This window comes from Lepus europaeus, chromosome 1 (assembly GCF_033115175.1).
Source record: "Lepus europaeus isolate LE1 chromosome 1, mLepTim1.pri, whole genome shotgun sequence".
Classification (NCBI taxonomy): Eukaryota; Metazoa; Chordata; class Mammalia; order Lagomorpha; family Leporidae; genus Lepus; species Lepus europaeus.
In genome coordinates this window covers 116,090,835-116,108,597 of record NC_084827.1, presented here as the reverse complement: position 1 = coordinate 116,108,597, position 17,763 = coordinate 116,090,835, and the positions used below count along the sequence as shown (strand labels likewise).

The 17,763-nt window shown below is 46.7% G+C and overlaps 1 protein-coding gene across 3 annotated transcripts in view; it reads right to left on the bottom strand.

The window, feature by feature from the left end:
* Nucleotides 1-17,763, bottom strand: part of MAP3K20 (mitogen-activated protein kinase kinase kinase 20) — a 178,746-nt gene that overhangs the window by 54,467 nt on the left and 106,516 nt on the right. For all 3 annotated transcript variants that reach the window (XM_062187850.1, XM_062187870.1, XM_062187859.1), the window contains exons 8-10: nt 14,293-14,379; nt 9,732-9,806; nt 2,749-2,855 (exon numbers count right to left, since the gene is read on the bottom strand). In XM_062187850.1, the coding sequence (XP_062043834.1) occupies nt 2,749-2,855; nt 9,732-9,806; nt 14,293-14,379 (269 nt within the window). The remainder of the gene's footprint in view (nt 1-2,748; nt 2,856-9,731; nt 9,807-14,292; nt 14,380-17,763) is intronic.

Genomic DNA, 17,763 nt, shown 5'->3' with positions numbered 1-17,763 from the left:
GCCAAAACTTCCATCTGCTGGCTCACTCCCCAAATGTCTGCTGGGCCATGGTCAAAGCTGGCAGCAAGGTGTTCTGCACGGTGGCAGGTACCCAACAACTTGAGCATCGCTAGGTTTGCATTTTCATGTCCTTTAGTGTTTTAGTAAAAGGCTACTTTATTTTGCATTTTTAAAGATTTATTTATTTGAAAGGTAGAGGGACAGAGAGATCATCCATCCGTTGGATCACTTCCCAAATCCCTATAACACCAGGGTTAGGCCAGGCCCAAGCCAGGAGCCAGGAATTCCATCTGCATCTCCCACAGGGTGGCAGGGACCCAAGTACTTGAACCATCATCTGCTGCCTCCCAGGTGCATATTTCAGGAAGCTGAATTGGAAGCATGGAGTGGCTGGGACTCCAATCAGGCTCTCCAATATGGGATGGGTCTCAAGCAGTAGCTAACCCCACTCAGCCACAACCCACACCTCTGAAATGTTATTTTAAATACAAAAACTCTTTGTCTGTGACAGGGGTTTTCGGTGTTGTTCTGGGGACCCACGAGACCTTCCAGAAGATTCTTGGAGTTGCGCTGTTTTCAGAATAGCACTAGACAGGGGTCGCCTGTTCCGCTCTCATCCTCTAAAAGCGTTCGGTCTCCCACAGGTTCCCTGCGTGCGCCAAGTGGTGCAGACTGAATGCAAAAGCGTGCTGTGTCACTGTGTGCAGTTTCAATGAATCAACACATAAATTTAAGTTTTTTCTCGGTTCTCATCGTGAATGTGGTAAACACTGGCAGATGCAGGTCATGGTAACAAGGGTCCTTTGGAGTCCTCTGTAATTCTAAGACTGTAAAGGAGTCCTGAGACCAAAACCTATGGGAATGGTCGTACATGGGGAAGAGCTGTGACAGCAGCTGTCATCTGTCTTGGACTCGATTTCTGAGGGTACTGATTTTGGCCAAGTGCAGGCTGTAAGATTTTTACGTGGAGAGCAAGCGGCTTTCCTCCTGTCTGATGCTTTGTTGCCATACTTTTAAAGACTCCCTATCGAAAGGGTGTTAATATCCTACTGACCCTTGGGATAACACATCAAATGACACTTCCTTGGGGGACCCTTTCACAGCAGCCTCGGCCCAGATCAGACAGCACGGGCCTGTGCTCTCAGGCGTCCGGCGCTTCTCAGCTGCGACGCCTGTCCAGTAGCTATGTGTGGGTTTCCATTTTGCAGTTTGGCACGGGACATGCTGGGACCAGCATCCTGCGCTCATGGCTCCGGCCCAGCACCTGGGCGGCACCAGCAGAAGCACAATGGATGCTGAACAAACAAATACAACCTGAGCGCTTGTCACGGCAGACAAATGGCCCTACAGGGTTGTGTGCTGCTGTGTAACACCATCCTTTCATATCATTACCAACCAGGCATTCTCTTCCTCCCTCGTACGTATCGACCAAGCGACGGCTGTGTTTCCGGCATGTTCTAGGAGCTGCAGGGACAGTGGTGAGTGCAAGTGATGGGGGACACAGTTCAACAACTACCCACCCACAGAGGGCAAGGGCGGGGCTGAGGAGGAGAGGCTCTCGGTGTGCGGGAGGCAGGACTTGGCCTGTCGCGTTCGCTCAGCTACGGGAGCCTCAGGGGTGGTGCGCAGATGCACAGGGGTGGGCTTTAAAGAGGGGAAACTGTATCTGCAAAGCCCCCTGCAGAGGGAGGGAGAGCGTGGAATAGGACCATGATCTTAAGCTAAGGCCCCTGGGGCCAGAACACAGAGGGCCTCATTCAGTCTCCAAAGTCCTGTTACGTATTTTTCCCTTCGTCTTAAGAGTAATTGGAACCCATAAGAGGATTCTGCTGGGAAGTTATCCGATTACACTGTCATTGATCTCTTACTGCAGGAAACAAATGTTATGCCATGTTTTGCTTTTTTAATTATTTCAGCCCAAAAATTGTCTCTTAGGACTAGACTTGACTTCACGGTGTTACTTTTGTAGCCCTGAGTAATAATTCACTTAACTCACTCGCCCTAGGGAGATCTTTCAAAGGAATAAGCATACGTAGTGTGATTGTAAAATACCAAACAGGAAGCCCCAGGAGACGGGGGACAACAGGAGTCCACGCCGGCTGGTTTTCAACTTGCATGCAGTGTTCAGCCGGCAGCAGCAGATGGCGTAAGGCCTCGCGTTACTGCCTCGGCTGGCGGGCGGGAGCAGAGGCGAGGTTACTCCCACCTCTGCTGAGTCAGGGCAGCGGTGGGGTCAGCTCCCAAACACGCTATTTATACGAGCATCATGTGACCTGGCTGGGCCAGCTGAGCCTGGGCTTACTTTTTCCACTCACACAAGACCGTTCTCTCGTTCCGAAGTTTGTTCTGCACTTCACAACATTTGATAGGATTTATAAGGGCCCAAGTTTTCTTTTACAAGTGTTTTTACAGCACCCTTGCCCTCTCCAGCAGCAGATCCGGCGCCCGCACATTTCAAGGCCTGCACAGTTTTCCTCTCTTACTTTACTGGATACAGGCCAGAGCGGGGACGGGGACGGGCCGCTCACCAGCGTTTGTCTCAGAAGCCAGGATTTCAATACTCTTTCCAAATACTGGGGGATGCAGTCAGGCAACGCACAGACTCTCCCTCTTGCTTCCGTGTGAGAGGGAGGGCTCACCAGGTCTCCTCTCCAAAGGTCTAAAACATTGTTTTCCCTAAGCCACGCGCAGCCAGCAGGACTGTCAGCCACGGCTCTGTGGCCGGGCTGCAGCGCCAGGACCACCCACCTCCACTCCGCCTTGTTGTGCAGGAACGAGTTGCACTGGTCAGGAAGGCTCGTGTCGTTGCGCATGGACTCCAGGATGGCAATGATCTGCTTGAACGACGGCCGTTTCTGCAAAAGGGGAGAGAGTCACACGCTGGGCCTTAAGCAGCAGAGTTTCAGGAGAAGATGCAGGCACCCACAGGCATGGTCATACCCGGCTCAGCCCACCGGGCGGGCAAAAGGAAACGCGACGACGTTATTTATAGCTTCCTGATCGAGGGAAGCGGATTCCCTATTTTGGATTACTTATGCTGAAGAACATATGCACCCTGGGAGGCAGCAGGTGACAGCTCAAGTACTTGGGTTCCAGCCACCTATGTGCGAGACCTGATTGAATTCCAGTTTCTTGGCTTGGACCTGGCTTAGCCCAGGCTGTTGCAGGCATCTGGGGGAGTGAACCAGCGGATGGAAGAGCTCTGTGTGTCTGTCTCTTTATCTCCATTTATCTGCCTTTCAAATAAAATGGAAATAAACAAAAATTTAAGAGGAGAAGGAATAGATTGATGTTGTTTTTCTATCCACGTGGCCTAAGGTTGGGATAATTAGTGTTTTTCTCCAGGTAGAAGTTCTCTTTGGGTATGATTAAGGGCTCCTCAAAGGAAAAAAATTCAGTCCTTAAAAACATCTATGTGATAAAACTGGTAAAAAGCTAATGGGAGTCTGAGTATCTTGGTGTTTGCTGTACAATTCTTTGCCAGCATCCCATATGGGCGCCGAGTCCTGGCTGCTCCACTTCTGATCCAGTTCTCTGCTATGGCCTGGGAAAGCAGCAGAAGATGGCCCAAGGCCTTGGGCTCCTGTACTCACATGGGAGACCTGGAGGAAGCTCCTGGCTCCTGGCTTCAGATCGGCGCAGCTCCGGCCATTGTAGCCAACTGGGGAGTGAACTAGTGGATGGAAGACCTCTCTCTCTCCGCCTCTCCTTCTCTCTCTGTGTAACTCTTTTTTTTTTTAAACATTTATTTATTTACTTGAAAGAGTTACACAAAGAGAGAAGGAGAGGCGGAGAGAGAAAGAGAAAGAGAGAGGACTTCCATCCGCTAGTTCACTCCTCAGATGGCTGCAATAGCTGGAGCTGTACCAATTTGAAGCCAGGAGCCGGGAGCTTCTTCTGGGTCTCCCACATGGGTGCAGGGGCCCAAGCACTTGGGCCATCGTCCACTGCTTTCCCAGGCCATAGCAGAGAGCTGGATTGGAAGTGGAGCAGCCGGGACTCGAACTGGTGCCCACATGGGATGCTGGCACTGCAGGCGGTGGGATCTTCCTGATATACCACAGTGCTGGCCCCAGCTCTTTCAAATAAATACATATATCATTTAAAAAAATGTTGGCAGAAAAAATCTAATTCCAAATTGATGACTTCTGGAATAAAATTTCTTAATTTCAGTTGGTCAGGAAAAAGATCTTCCAATTTTAAAGTCACTGCTCTCAATGTTTATCCCACATTAGAATGAGCCTCTGTGCGGGACACTGGGGAGACGCTGCTCAGCAGGGTGGGAGGCAGTGGGAAGTACATGTCTTTAGCTCACAGTAGCTACCCTCGTCTCTCTCCTTAGACTCCAGCCAAGGTTGAGACAAAAGGTTAAAACAAAAACGGAGGAAGAGAATAAAAGGATGATGCGCAGTCTCTCTTCACATGCCTCGTAATTATACCATTTCTGAGCAAATTACAGTTGCAGCAATTAAACATGCATTTTAATTTAGGCGCACAAAAACAAGAAAGAACAATGTTGAGGTAGCCTGCTCTCAGGACCGAGTGCCTCCTGCATTAGTAAGAAAAGCAATTTTCCCATTTCTCAGAAATACACAACTGAGCTATGGAGTTAGGCCACTATTTTTCTCTTTTAAGGGTACATGCTCGTGTGTGTGTGTGTGTGTGCGCCTGTGTTTTAAAGAGATGGTATAGGTACCTAAATGCTACTGATGTATATTCAGCTTTTTCATAAGTAAAGAGAAAACTGCCTTAGGCAGGAAACTTGAAAAATATCCTGTCTTCTTTAACTCTGTTTCCATCTTAATTTCTACCACCATGTGTTAGGTTTTAAAAGAAAAAAAAAATTTTTTTTGCACAGGAACTAATTACATAATAAAGGATTCTTCATTTTGCAAGGAAAAGCAGGAGAAACTCATGGATTTTTACAGAATAATATTCTTAATCATTCTTGAAATACAGTGAAACCTTCATAGTTGAATGAGAACCCCTAGAAAGACTGTAATTTTATAGCTGGAGTCTGCCCTTAAACAGAAGTGACCGGTGTGAACGTTTTAGAACAACAGCAACGTGGGCTCTCGTGCGTGTTGCCTGCAGGGGCTGTGCACCGGCACCTTGGGGCTGCTGCTCTACAGGCACTCAGCTTTCTTTCACATGATACCTAGGCCCTGCTTATTGAAAACAAACACCACAAAGACCATTTCCACATATACTACATCTACATATACTATTTCTCCATTTGCTACCTTCACTTTATAGACTTAGAGAGACTTCCAGAAAAGAGGGAGCTGGCCAGCCTCACCCAGGGAGCAGGTCATAGACAGAGTCTGTGCTCCCACACTCGGCGTCACCCAAGGGAAGACACAACACACATTGCTTCCTAGGAAGTGAGCACATGGTCTGAACTATGGCTATTTCCTTACTGAGGCATGTCATTTCAGGGCTTGAACCAACATTCATCTTTTTCTTTCTCTTTGACAGAATGGTCTGGGTGTCCAGTGTAAGCCACCGGGATGACCCATTGCCCTCCTCCAACTTTGGCGTGCACCCATCCCCCCTCCTCACTGCAAGAGAACACTCGTTCTGTGGGTGGCCTGAATAGTATAACCTGGGTACTAACACCCTAAAGCTTGAGGACTCCCATCAACTGCTGCTCTACGTATGTGCACAGGACTGGCACCCACCTCTGGCAGAACAGCTACGTATTTCCAGGCAGAGAAAGGACCTGGGCCTCTCAGGACATGACCTGCCATCTGGCTGATTCACACAGCAACAAACTGGGCATCTACTTGATAAACTCACGTAAGACGTGTTACGGTCACAAACACCAATAAGAGGTCGCTCCAGTCCCCTGTAGAGCTAGCAATGCATTTAGCAAGAAGAGCTATCTTAACAGAACAAGGTAAGGCAGGAACTGAGACTACCGTTTGGGGGAGGGAGCAGCAAGTGTGGGCTGGGATCAGAAGGGGAACCACGGCAGCTGTGATGGGGCAGAAAGACAGGGGGAAGAGAGCACTTGCTGAGAAGGGCAGCGTGGAAGCTGTGTTGAGAGGAGGTGAGCAGAGGGCAGGCTGGAAGGGCAGGCACAGGGCATGCACGGGGCAGGACGCAGTTTTAGCGGAACAAAGCAAATTCGGGAAATCCAGGAAACAAAAACCAATCTTGAACTTTGTATGTTTCACTGCAGGAACAAAAGATGCCTTTGGCCTTAAAGAAGCGTCAGCCCACTCCATGTAAAGGACACGCTGACTCCATGGCTCTAACACTGGAGTGAGATTTACACCACCTCACATGTACATCCTCAGAACTGTAATTATTAGTACCAAGTTCCCCACTAAGACATTTAACAACTGCTTTGCATACTGAAATGTAGTTACAAGTATGGATGTAGTTGTAGCAATCTAATTCAATGCAAATTATTTCAGGCAAAATTTTCCTTTAAATCTCAGGAAAAAAATATCAAACTTACTCTATATGTCATACTGGACATAAGACGGTTGCAAGATTAGGGAAAGGGTAGTATGATGCTATTTTCACAGTAGAAATTGAGTGTTTTAAAGCAAGTCTGCAGACGTCTGCTTACACTTTGTACTGGATTAGTCGCAAACTGCAGGCATTTCTCTTTAATGCCTAAACATCTCCAGCTCTGCAAAATCCTACACTAAAAACAGGGTCTATACAGGGGTAGGACAGACTTTATTATATGCAACTTTATTATACAGTGCCAATAAACATAATAATGACTCTAAATAAAAATACTAACACAGCTAAAAAGTATGTATAATTCTTTAATAAAAACAGTACTAAGGGGCTGGTGGTGTGACATGGTAAGTAAAGCCACCAACTGCGATGCTGGCACCCCATAAGGGCACTGGCTGCTCTACTTCTGATCCAGCTCCCTGCTCAAGGCCTGGAAAAGCAGCGGAGGATGGCCCAAGTGCTTGGGCCCCTGCACCCATGTGGGAGACCCAGATGAAGCTCCTGCCTCCTGGCTTTGGCCTGGCCCAGCCCTGACCACCGCAGCCATTTGGGGAGCAAACCAGTATATGGAAGACTTCTGTCTGTCTCTGTCTCTCTCTCTCTCTCTCTGTAACTCTGCCTTTCAAGTAAATAAGTATTTTTTAAAAAAATATTAAGTAAGGGGTGAGTGTTTGGCTTAGCAAGTAAGCTGCTGGTTGGGACACCAGAGTCCCATGTTAGGGTGCCTGGCTTTGAGTCCCAGTTCTACTCCTAATTCCAGCTTCCTGCTAATGTTCACCTTGGGAGACAGCAAGTGATGACTCAAGTAGTTGGATCATTGCGGCCCACATGGGAGACTCAGGTGGAGTTAGTGGCTCTTGGCCTGGACCTGGCCTAGTCTGTTGGCCTAGGCTATTGTGGATATTTGGGAAGTGAACTACTGGATGGGAGCTCTGTCTGTTTCCCTGTCTCTCTCTGCTTCTCAAATAAAATAAATACTTTTATAAATAACACTAAGTAAACACAGTACTCAACTTTCAAAAAGGTAAAGGGAATCTGATGAATAGGAATGAAGGCAAAGATTGAGGGTGCAGGTCATCAGGGCAAAGGCAAAATGGACGCAGCCAGGGAGAACGGCAACCAACTCCTCCAGGCCACGCCAGGGCATGTGGGACGACAGGAGCATGTCCCTGCCCGTGTCCCTGCCTGTGTCCCTGGCTGCACTCAGTGCAGGACACCACGCTGGGACACAGAAGCAGTCACTGGATGTGATGCGTCAGCAGAGCTTCTGTGTTACACTAACACAGTCCACATCCTCCCCGGAGGCTTCTGAGGTCTTCCCACTGAAGAGCCATGCTGTATGGCTGTATGATACTGTATGGCTGTATGATACTGTATGGTATCAGCATCCATTCTTCTTGGGTGTAAGACTGCAACTGGGATCAAATTAAGGAAGAAAGCCCATTCTGTAGGCTTCCTTTTCTGGTCTCTTATTTTTAAAAGGTCCGTTGTGATACCTTTATCTCCACGAAGAACCAGACAATTTTGAATGATAAAGTTTTGGTTCTTTTCTTGAGCGTAATTGCTCTCTTAGTCTAACGCTTAATTTGTGAGAATACTTTTCATTGTTGTAACCGTTTATTAGGGAAAATTCCACACATACCCAAAAGTGGAGAGAAAACATCGCAAACCTCCATATACCTATCACTCAGCTTCAAAAATTACCATGGCCCATCTTGTGTAATCTGTACCATCATGCATTTCCCTTCACTTTATTTTGAAGTGAATCCAAGACTACCCTATCATTTTATCTGTAAATATTTCCGTATGTATGCAAGTCTTTTTCAAATGATCTTTGTAGGGAAAGGAAATGGGCCATTCATGCTCAAATATGATAACCACATGAAAGCTTAAGTGCTGGAATTTCTCCAACTCCACTGTGATGGCTCAGAAACCCCAGGGAAACTGGACAGGGAGCACATATCCAGAGCCTCTAGAAGTGCTACCTCTGCCTGCTCCTGGGGGAGAACGGCAACGCAGCGGAGTGGCTAAGAGCAGAGACTCGTGCCAGACTGTGTGGGTTCATGTCCAACCCCGCCATTTATGAGCCCTGTGGCCCTGGGCTCCTTACTTAACCTCTGTGTGCCTTGTTTCTCCATCTGCAAAATGAGCATAACAACAGCACCTATTTTGAAGAGTGGATCTCAGGAATAAATGAGCTAATATACACACAGTTACTGGAACGGTGCCTGCCACATAAGTACTGTGTGCTGGTCATTTTGTAACATAGAGGTGCAAGGTTATTACTCAAGATTAAAAACAGAACAAGGCCGGCACTGTGGCTCAACAGGCTAGTCCTCTGCCTAGAGTCGCCGGCACACAGGTTCTAGTCCCGGTCGGGGCGCCGGATTCTGTCCCGGTTGCCCCTCTTCCAGGCCAGCGCTCTTCTGTGGCCAGGGAGTGCAGTGGAGGATGGCCCAAGTGCTTGGGCCCTGCACCCCATGGGAGACCAGGAGAAGCACCTGGCTCCTGCCTTCGGATCAGCGTGGTGCGCCGGCCGCAGCGGCCATTGGAGGGTGAACCAACGCAAAAGGAAGACCTTTCTCTCTGTCTCTCTCTCTCACTGTCCACTCTGCCTGTCAAAAACAAACAAACAAAAAAAACCAAAAAAACAGAACAAAATTACTTTTACTGAGGCCAGAACACCAGAGAGTGCTGTGAGTCTGCAGTGAATCCCAGGAGACGTGAAGAGCAGATGTCCACACAAGCCTCCACGCTGCGTCTCAACATGCAGCGACCGGGAGCTGTGACCTGGCTTGGTTTGCTTGCTTTGTAATGGAGTGAACTACCCCCAATTTTAAAAGCAAACAGCCACAGGGCCGGCTTCGCGGCTCACTAGGCTAATCCTCCGCCTGCAGTGCCAGCACCCTGGGTTCTAGTCCTGGTTGCTCCTCTTCCAGTCTGGCTCTCTGCTGTGGCCTGGGAAGGCAGTGGAGGATGGCCCAAGTGCTTGGGCGCCTGCACCTGTGTCGGAGACCAGGAGGAAGCACCTGGCTCCTGGCTTCGGTTCGGCGCAGCACCGGCCGTAGTGGCCATTTGGGGAGTGAACCAACAGAAGGAAGACCTTTCTCTCTGTCTCTCTCTAACTCTGCCTGTCAAAAAAAACAAAAACAAAAACAAAAAACAAAAAAAAAAACCAAACGAACAGCCACACTAACAGGTGAAATTTCATTACTGTAGGCCCCCCACACCCTCCAAAGTGTCACTCTACATACCTTGGCATCAGCTTCCCAACACTGGTGTAACAGTTCAGCAAAACTTCTGGGGCAACTGCTGGGAATGGTTAATCTCTATGAGAGAGAAGGAAAAACAAACACTGAAACACACGGATCGACACATGAAGTCAAGGAAACGCATGGGAGGGCTCTTTCTTCTTAAGAGAAAACTTAAGAGCATAAACAAGGTGTCAACTTTATAGCTCCCAGGGATCAATACAAGATGGGATGGCATTTATATTTGGATTTGTAATTCCTAGTATCTAAGGACTCTCTTTTCCAGTGCATGGAGAAGTCAGGTTTGGCATAAACAAATGTAGCAAGACATAGAATCATGTCTAAAAGAAGCCTCAGCAGGAGGAGGGCAAGTTGGAACTCAGGTTCTAAATCTGAAACCGCAAATCCATCCCTGTACTGTTACAGGCAACTCATGACACATGCAAACAGGCCAGGTAACTAGGGAACCGCATTAGCTTTGACGACAGGTATACAACTCTGAAAACATCTTCAGCCCAGATCACAGACATGATTCGAAAGAACTGTGCATTTTCTTGTTGGTAAAGAAGCCATTCTCAATGGATGACTTGTCATGGCCCTGTTTTGGTCAATCTCTATTCTGTAAGGACCTGAGAGCACATGAATTACCACCTGGGGCCGTCCTGCTCTAACAGTAGGAGGCGTTCACGTAGAGCTGTTCTGCAGGGGCAATTTTGTTTGTTTGAAGGATGAAGAGCTGGAACTGGCATTTAAAGAGAGAAGGTCAGAAGCCTAGACATCCTTCAATAAACGAAGCTCTCCATGATCAAGAATTCTTGCTCCCCATCCAATTTCAAATGCCCCACGTGCACTCATGGAAGTAAAACAAGCAAACCATGAGGTGTGGGGTTGTCTGGGCCTACAATCGAACTCTGCCTTACAGATAAACACAAAGTGCTTCTTGAACAGTTTGAAAGTCTGCTGGACTTCCCGAGTATGCAGCCATGGGACAAATCAAAGGTGGACTGATTTTTACATTATTGATAACTTCACCAAGGCATCTGGAAAATGTCACCGTTAACAGTACTGCTTTTGTTACTGGAGTCATTAAGATACCCAGCTCAATCAGGTTGTGTTTGCAGAAGAGCAAACACCTACAACTAACTGCTCGGTCATCTCCTCTAGCATGGTCCTGCCTGAGCATGTGCGCACTGCAAAACACGTTTTAGTTGCTTGCCCCTTGTATTGCAGTTACAGCACCGCATTGACTTGTAATGAGCGTAGGGAGGCTGTGTTCCCTCTGGATTCCCTTCAGGGGTGAGAAGGGGGGTTAACACCGTTGTTACAGAGACAGCACGGGGCGTGGCGAGCTGAGTGCTGCCGTACTAAGAGGGACTGAGAAGTGTTATCCCACAGTAGTGTCTGCCGAAGAAGTTTTGCAAATAAAAAAACTGAGCTTAGCTGGATTTAGGGGAGGCTACATGTAAAACTACAAAAACAGTTGCCTTGGCAAGGAAACTGACAATCTATATTTGGTACAGATAAATCTTAAAACCAAAACACAAGCAAGCTCAGAAGCAAAACAACACTCTCCAAATTAAAGGTGCATTTAACTTCCAGTCTTATGATTTCACAGAACAGAGCAAGATGTATTAGCCTATGCTATCGTTTTACTGTAATGTGAACTGCAAGCCTTTTGATGAAGGTCAAAAGAAAAATGAGGCATTTATTTTCTTTTTTAAAATATAAAAGATGGTTGGGAGATATAAACTAATAAAACAGGTTGTAACTGCAATCATGCAACTGAATGTTCTCCATGTGTAATTAAAAGTAATGAGTTTTTGGAAGTGTAATTTTTTAAAAAATATAACTTCATCTCCTCATTTTCCTAAGAACTGAAATGGGGACAGGCTGAATATGAATGATCATTTCTGTCATCTTTTCTTATTAGGAAACTTTTTAGATACCAGCACTGAGATATCATACCAAGAGACACTTATTTAAAATAATCTGACATGGTCAAATACCAGTTAAATCTAGACCCAGACACTTTATGTAAGGAATTATTTTGGTGTGTTAAAAGTACTTTAAAATAGAATCCAAAGTATTTAAGTCCTGATTACATAACTGTGAGCATTCCTATTGCATTAAAACATTCTGAAATGACCAGATCTTAACACCAGGTTTGCAACACTATTTAAAACATAAATGTTTTAGAATAAAAGTTTCATATTTATAATGAACATACTTCCCAGTCAGTGAATCAGGCGTTTTTTTAAAGATCCTATTCTTTTTTGCATCATTTTCTGTATAACATGTAAAAATTATGTTTAAGTTGTTATCTTCTAAAGTATAGTCAAGAGTTGTGGGTTAAGTTTTATGAAAGTTTCAAGGTGCCTTAAAATAAAACTTGTTCTTTGCTAAGGATTCATAAAAATCGGAAATTATCCCGCCAGAACGTTCTGAAGGGTACTAAGTGAGCTTCCTGGCAGTGGTGAGAGCAAACAGGCACACCTATTCCAGAAAAAGGTTCTTGGTGTTGGCTCACTGCTTACTTTGTAAAGATTAGCAGTGCTGTAGGAATCTAGTTTTGATTAAGATGGAGTATTAGAGAGAAAATGAGTGTTTAAAGATCTCATTTAGGGTTTGGAAACAAAGAGCTCCAGATACAACTTTGAGAAAGGATTCCTCTTCCCATAGATGCACAGAGCAATCTTAACTGCTGAACCCGGCCTGGGGAGGACGCTCCCTCTGAGCGCCCCGTGCCGAGCCCTAGACTGCGGTTATCTAGGATGGCACCAGATGGGGTGGCCGCTGGAGGGGTCCACAGGATTCTTGGGAATATTTTTGTAAATTTCTGTTGGCCTATCACTACTGCACTTTAACAAGTTAACAAGAAGAGACCACCGCAGTACTTGGCTATGGACATATCTAAAACGCCTTCCTGAGGGTGTGAATGTGCCATCAGTTATTTAAATGGAGACTGGGAAGAATATGGCCTCTGCTATCCTTTGGATAAAATCCCGTTTTAAAATACCAGTTGTTCTGTCTTCTACCTACTGGAGGGTCCTGTTAGTACTTTAGAAAGCAAACCTCCCTGCTCGTTTGTCTTGAATGGTGCAGCCGGGAGAGGTTATACCGAGTGTCCTGCACCAGGGCCAACAAGAGGTCACCAGGTCTCTTCACTGTAAGGCCAGGACCAAACATCTCACCATCTCATGGGCGACAGAAAACAGAACGGAAACATGGGGGCCCTCCTACCGGGAAAGTATCAGTCGCCCTGTGGGTGCGCCCTTATTTAATAGCGTGCCAGGACTGACTCTCACAGCCAATTAAACGTGACACAGGAGTAGGGCACCTTCTTCTGCTCTGTGAAGTGGCAGCTCTCTCCCATCAGGCTCGGCGATCATCAACATCCCACCCATTCCCGAAGCATCGGAGGACAAATCAGCAAGGTGAGGCTGGACCGTGCCATGGAAAGGCTGGAGCTCTGGTCTCCTGGTCAAGAGCGGCTTTGCACTTAACCCAGCTTGACCCTGCACTCAGACTGCGGGGCAGATCACTCGAGTTCTTTCAAGGCATAAAAAAGGGAGTACCTTTACCTAGTCATCGTTTTGCAAATTATTTTATAACCTGACGTTGCACTCTTACCCTTCCTGCAGGGCCTGGGCAAGACCCGGAAACAGAGCGGCCTCCCGTCGCAAAGACAACCACATGCCCCCGCGACGGGCTCCAAGGTCTCCTAATACCTTCAGATGGATGCTTCGTCCTTATGCTGAGAATTTCCATGGCTGTGCGTTTCAGTCACGATTTTAAACCTTTCAAAATGTAGTTGCTCTCTTTGATATGAATGTGCCATGGTCTCTGATGTAGGCTCATAGGTCCAACTAACTGAGAGCCTCAATTTGTGGGAAGAAGAAAAGCGAGGCTGGGGACACAGCACCAACGGTGTTTACGCCACTGAAGTCCTTTTGAAATGGAAAGGCTCTGCATGAAGAAGCGCACAGTTACGCCACTGCCTCGCCAATTCCAGAGAGCAGCTCATCTTCAATGTGGTGCTCAACGTAGGTGGCAAAACTGTCATTTTCCCCTTTTTTGAAACTATTTTTTCTTCTTTTATTTTTGAAATTCTCATCTAAGCGACAGTTTCTTGTACTCTAGTGACTCCTGCTGGGAGAGGTAAGTTGAAGTAGCTGAAGGTCTCTTACAGCTGTATCAACTCCCGGCCAGTAAAAAAGACGTCCTAAACGCGGGAGATGGAGTTAAACTGTTCCCCTACCTGGGACGCAATGGCTTCTTTCATCACTAAGAACAAACCCCTAGGTTTTACAATTGAGACTGAGAAACTAGTACAGTACTTGTACAACTTTTGATCTACAGCATCACGACGTGAGGCTGCAACAATTAGATGTAAAGGGCCCATTCATGAGGAATAACATCACTTTGACCCTTTGTGTTAGCTCCTACTGCTAATCTTTCCATAAGCGTGAACTTACTTTCAATTTGAAGAAGATGAAAAAGTCTTTTGCAAAACCCCAATACTGTTTTCTGATCTATGTACCTGAATGGAGAAATGTAGTCTTACCTCGTTTTTTTCCACTACAAGCCAAGCTACTTGTAATCCTTCCAAACCTTTAAAGGGGACCTCCCTTGTTAGCATCTCCCAGAGAACCTGGAACAAAAAGAAAGTGGAATTTTTATTTTTGCACTCTATATTTTTGGTATATTACTGAAAATTTATATAACATTTAATTGTATCCAATTACCAGACACAACCAACGCCATCTATGGAAACTTGGGAAGAACATTTATATTCATACAGGGTACTACAGATATTATATACTTTCCATGGTTTTTTTTTTTTTAATAAATAGAAAACCTGGTTTAGAAGTTAGAACATCTAGAGCCAGACTTTAAAAATTTTATGAAACCAATGGACCTGCATGATAGGGTTTCATGAATTCCTATAGATTTGATCTTGTATTTTGTTACTTCAAACTCTTTGTTCCTCCAATCTCATACATTTCCTTTTGAGACAGTAACTGGGAATTCAGCAGTATTTTTAATGCTTCAATAACGGTCTGTTGAAAAAAATAAACTGAGCTCCAAATCCAAACCACTGGCTAACCTACCTCACCTACACCCAAAAACAGTAGATGGTTGCAAAACTCTAACATTTAGTTTTTGTGTTTTCAAGAAGTCTCTCCCAAAATGACTCAGTCTAAGAGATTCCGTTTCATCCACCTATAATCTAAGACAACATGGTCTAAAACATAATGAACACCACATCCATGGAGGTTGGTGGTGTTCATGGACAAGCGGTCCTCGAGGTCGGTCAGTGGGTCCAGTTGATAGATTAGAGCTAGAATGTCCACAACATTTCCCTACCACTAGCATGCTGCTGACTCTGGTTGCTCTCCGAACACTGAGTAAGGAAAGTTTGTAGGCTCAGTTACTTCATTAAAACAAACGGACATTAAAAAAATTCAGTCTAACAATACTTTGTAAAGTGCAAAAACAACTCTAACTTTGTCATAATAGTAAGAGCCACTACCATTTACTGAGTGCTGGTTTCACGCCCTCTTTACATCCATATCATGATTAATGTCACTCCTATCTGCATAGCTATGCTCCTCAGTTTATAGGTGAGGAAACCAGGGTTTAAGAAACTGAAATAGCCGGCGCCGTGGCTCAACAGGCTAATCCTCCGCCTTGCGGCGCCGGCACACCGGGTTCTAGTCCCGGTCGGGGCACCGATCCTGTCCCGGTTGCCCCTCTTCCAGGCCAGCTCTCTGCTGTGGCCAGGGAGTGCAGTGGAGGATGGCCCAAGTGCTTGGGCCCTGCACCCCATGGGAGACCAGGAGAAGCACCTGGCTCCTGCCATCGGAACAGCGCGGTGCGCCGGCCGCAGCGCGCCTACCGCGGCGGCCATTGGAGGGTGAACCAACGGCAAAAGGAAGACCTTTCTCTCTGTCTCTCTCTCTCACTATCCACTCTGCCTGTCAAAAAAAAAAAAAAAAAAGAAACTGAAATAAACTCATCTAAGACACTCCTTTATCAAGTGGCAGGGGAGGGTCAAGCTCTTGACCCCATGTAATTCCAGAGAAGGGAAAGGGGCGGGGCTAGAAGGTCCACATGGAGCGTGCCCTGTGCATGGAGCCACAGCCAGAGTGAGGTGAGAACCCAGCAACTCAGCGTGGATTTCCCTTGTTCTAAGGTCTCAATCAGAAGGCAGCTGGAAGACAACGCTCCAGCTCGAGCAAGCCCTAGACCCCTGTAACAACACTGGCCACTGCCCCAACCAGTGTGCGGTCTTACTCGAGCAACAGAACGTTAAAGGAATTCTGGTTAATACAAAAGCAGGAAAATCAGAAACTGGCAGACACTGCTCAAGCTGGAGAAAAAACAACAACAACCTGAAGCCTCTTTGGGCTTTCAATCAAGTGTGCAAGGTAACAATTCTATTTGAGTCACACGAGTGCTTAGGCAGAGGTAAGGGACATGCCAGAGGGGCACAATCTGGCAAACACTGGGAGGAAAGGAAGGGGGGAGCCAGCACAGGTATGCAGTCACCCCCACACGCCATCCACACACGGGGGGCCCGCGCAGCGAGAGGGCTGAGCTGGAAACGGAGCCCCTCCACTTGGTCAATTACCATTCCACAGGGGCTGGGGGTGGCAAGGGAGCCAAAGAGCTGGGAAGAGGATGGTCATGGCATCGTGCAGGAGAATGGGAACATGAAACCAGCCTAAGAAAACTCAAAGGCTCCAGACCCCAACATGCTCAGGGGAGCAGCCTTGTGTCTCCTTTTCTCAGTTTGGCTTGCAGGTACAACACACACTGTGTATGTATGTGTGTGCACACACTCACGCACACTCTCATACACACACCCACTCATACACACACATTCACACACTCATGCACACATTCTAATTGAGTTTTGAAAGGTAAAATGTAAAAACCGAGAGTTTGGGAAAATGACACCCGGAAAACACTGATACCAGACTTTATTCCAAAATATTCCATTGAAAAGTGTCCTAAATCGTCTAAGATCTGAGTTATATTTCTCTGAGAGCCCTAACCCTGAGGAAATGGGGCAGTTTCATTTTATCACCGCCCTGTGTCTCTGAGGGCCGCACAAGCTGAGGGGTTCCCTGACGGCAGTGAGCAGCTGGGGTGGCGTGCTGAGCCCATGAGAGCTGGCTGGTTTGCTTCCAGTACGAGTGCATCTCCCAGTTTCTTCCCGGTGATTCTCCGGATTCAGGAATGCATCAAGAAGTAAAGTGGAATGAGACAGGACCACAGCTGCTTCTGTGCTAGGCTTGTGGCACAAAAGTGGAACTTGGTGGAGGAAGTCAGTTGGAGGTCTAAAAATACACCGAGGTGCGCCTTCAAATACCAGTTAGAAGGGTGCAGGCCAAACATCATTGTGATCTCTCATCTTACAAATATTTTCCAACTCGTTTTATATTGAGATGTCTTCACAGCTCAACGGTGCTCACAAGTTTACAGACCAGAAACTTGGATGCGGCTCTACTTTTCCTGCGTTTTCTCTCGCAAATGACAGCTAGCCATCGTCACCTGTGCCCGCTGCTTCTGACACAGGCTCCCAAATGAGCCCGGCAGCCAGCGCCTCTTAGGCCCCTCTGTTTTCAAAGCTGGTCTTGGCCAAGAAGCTTCTAAGAAGGTGAGCGCATCCACACTGACATCGGCACAGCCTTGTTCTTCAAGAGGGGCTCGGCCGCAGGGCCTCGGAAGGCTTGCTCTCTCAGTGAGTTTGTTTCTCTCTTCCTCTGTGCGTGATCTAATGAATGCTCCTTCTGGTTCCGTCTCTCAACAGGAGTTGTAAGAGGGCAAGCGGGAGAGGGGAGGGTTGCGGGTGGGAGGGAAGTTATGGGAGGGGGAAGCCATTGTAATCCATAAGCTGTACATTGGAAATTTATATTCATCAAATAAAAGTTAAAAAATAAATTAAAAAAAAGAGGGCAGCACAATCTCCTTTTTCCTAAAATGAAAAAAATGCACCTGCCTAGCAGAATTGACCAACTTAGAAGCA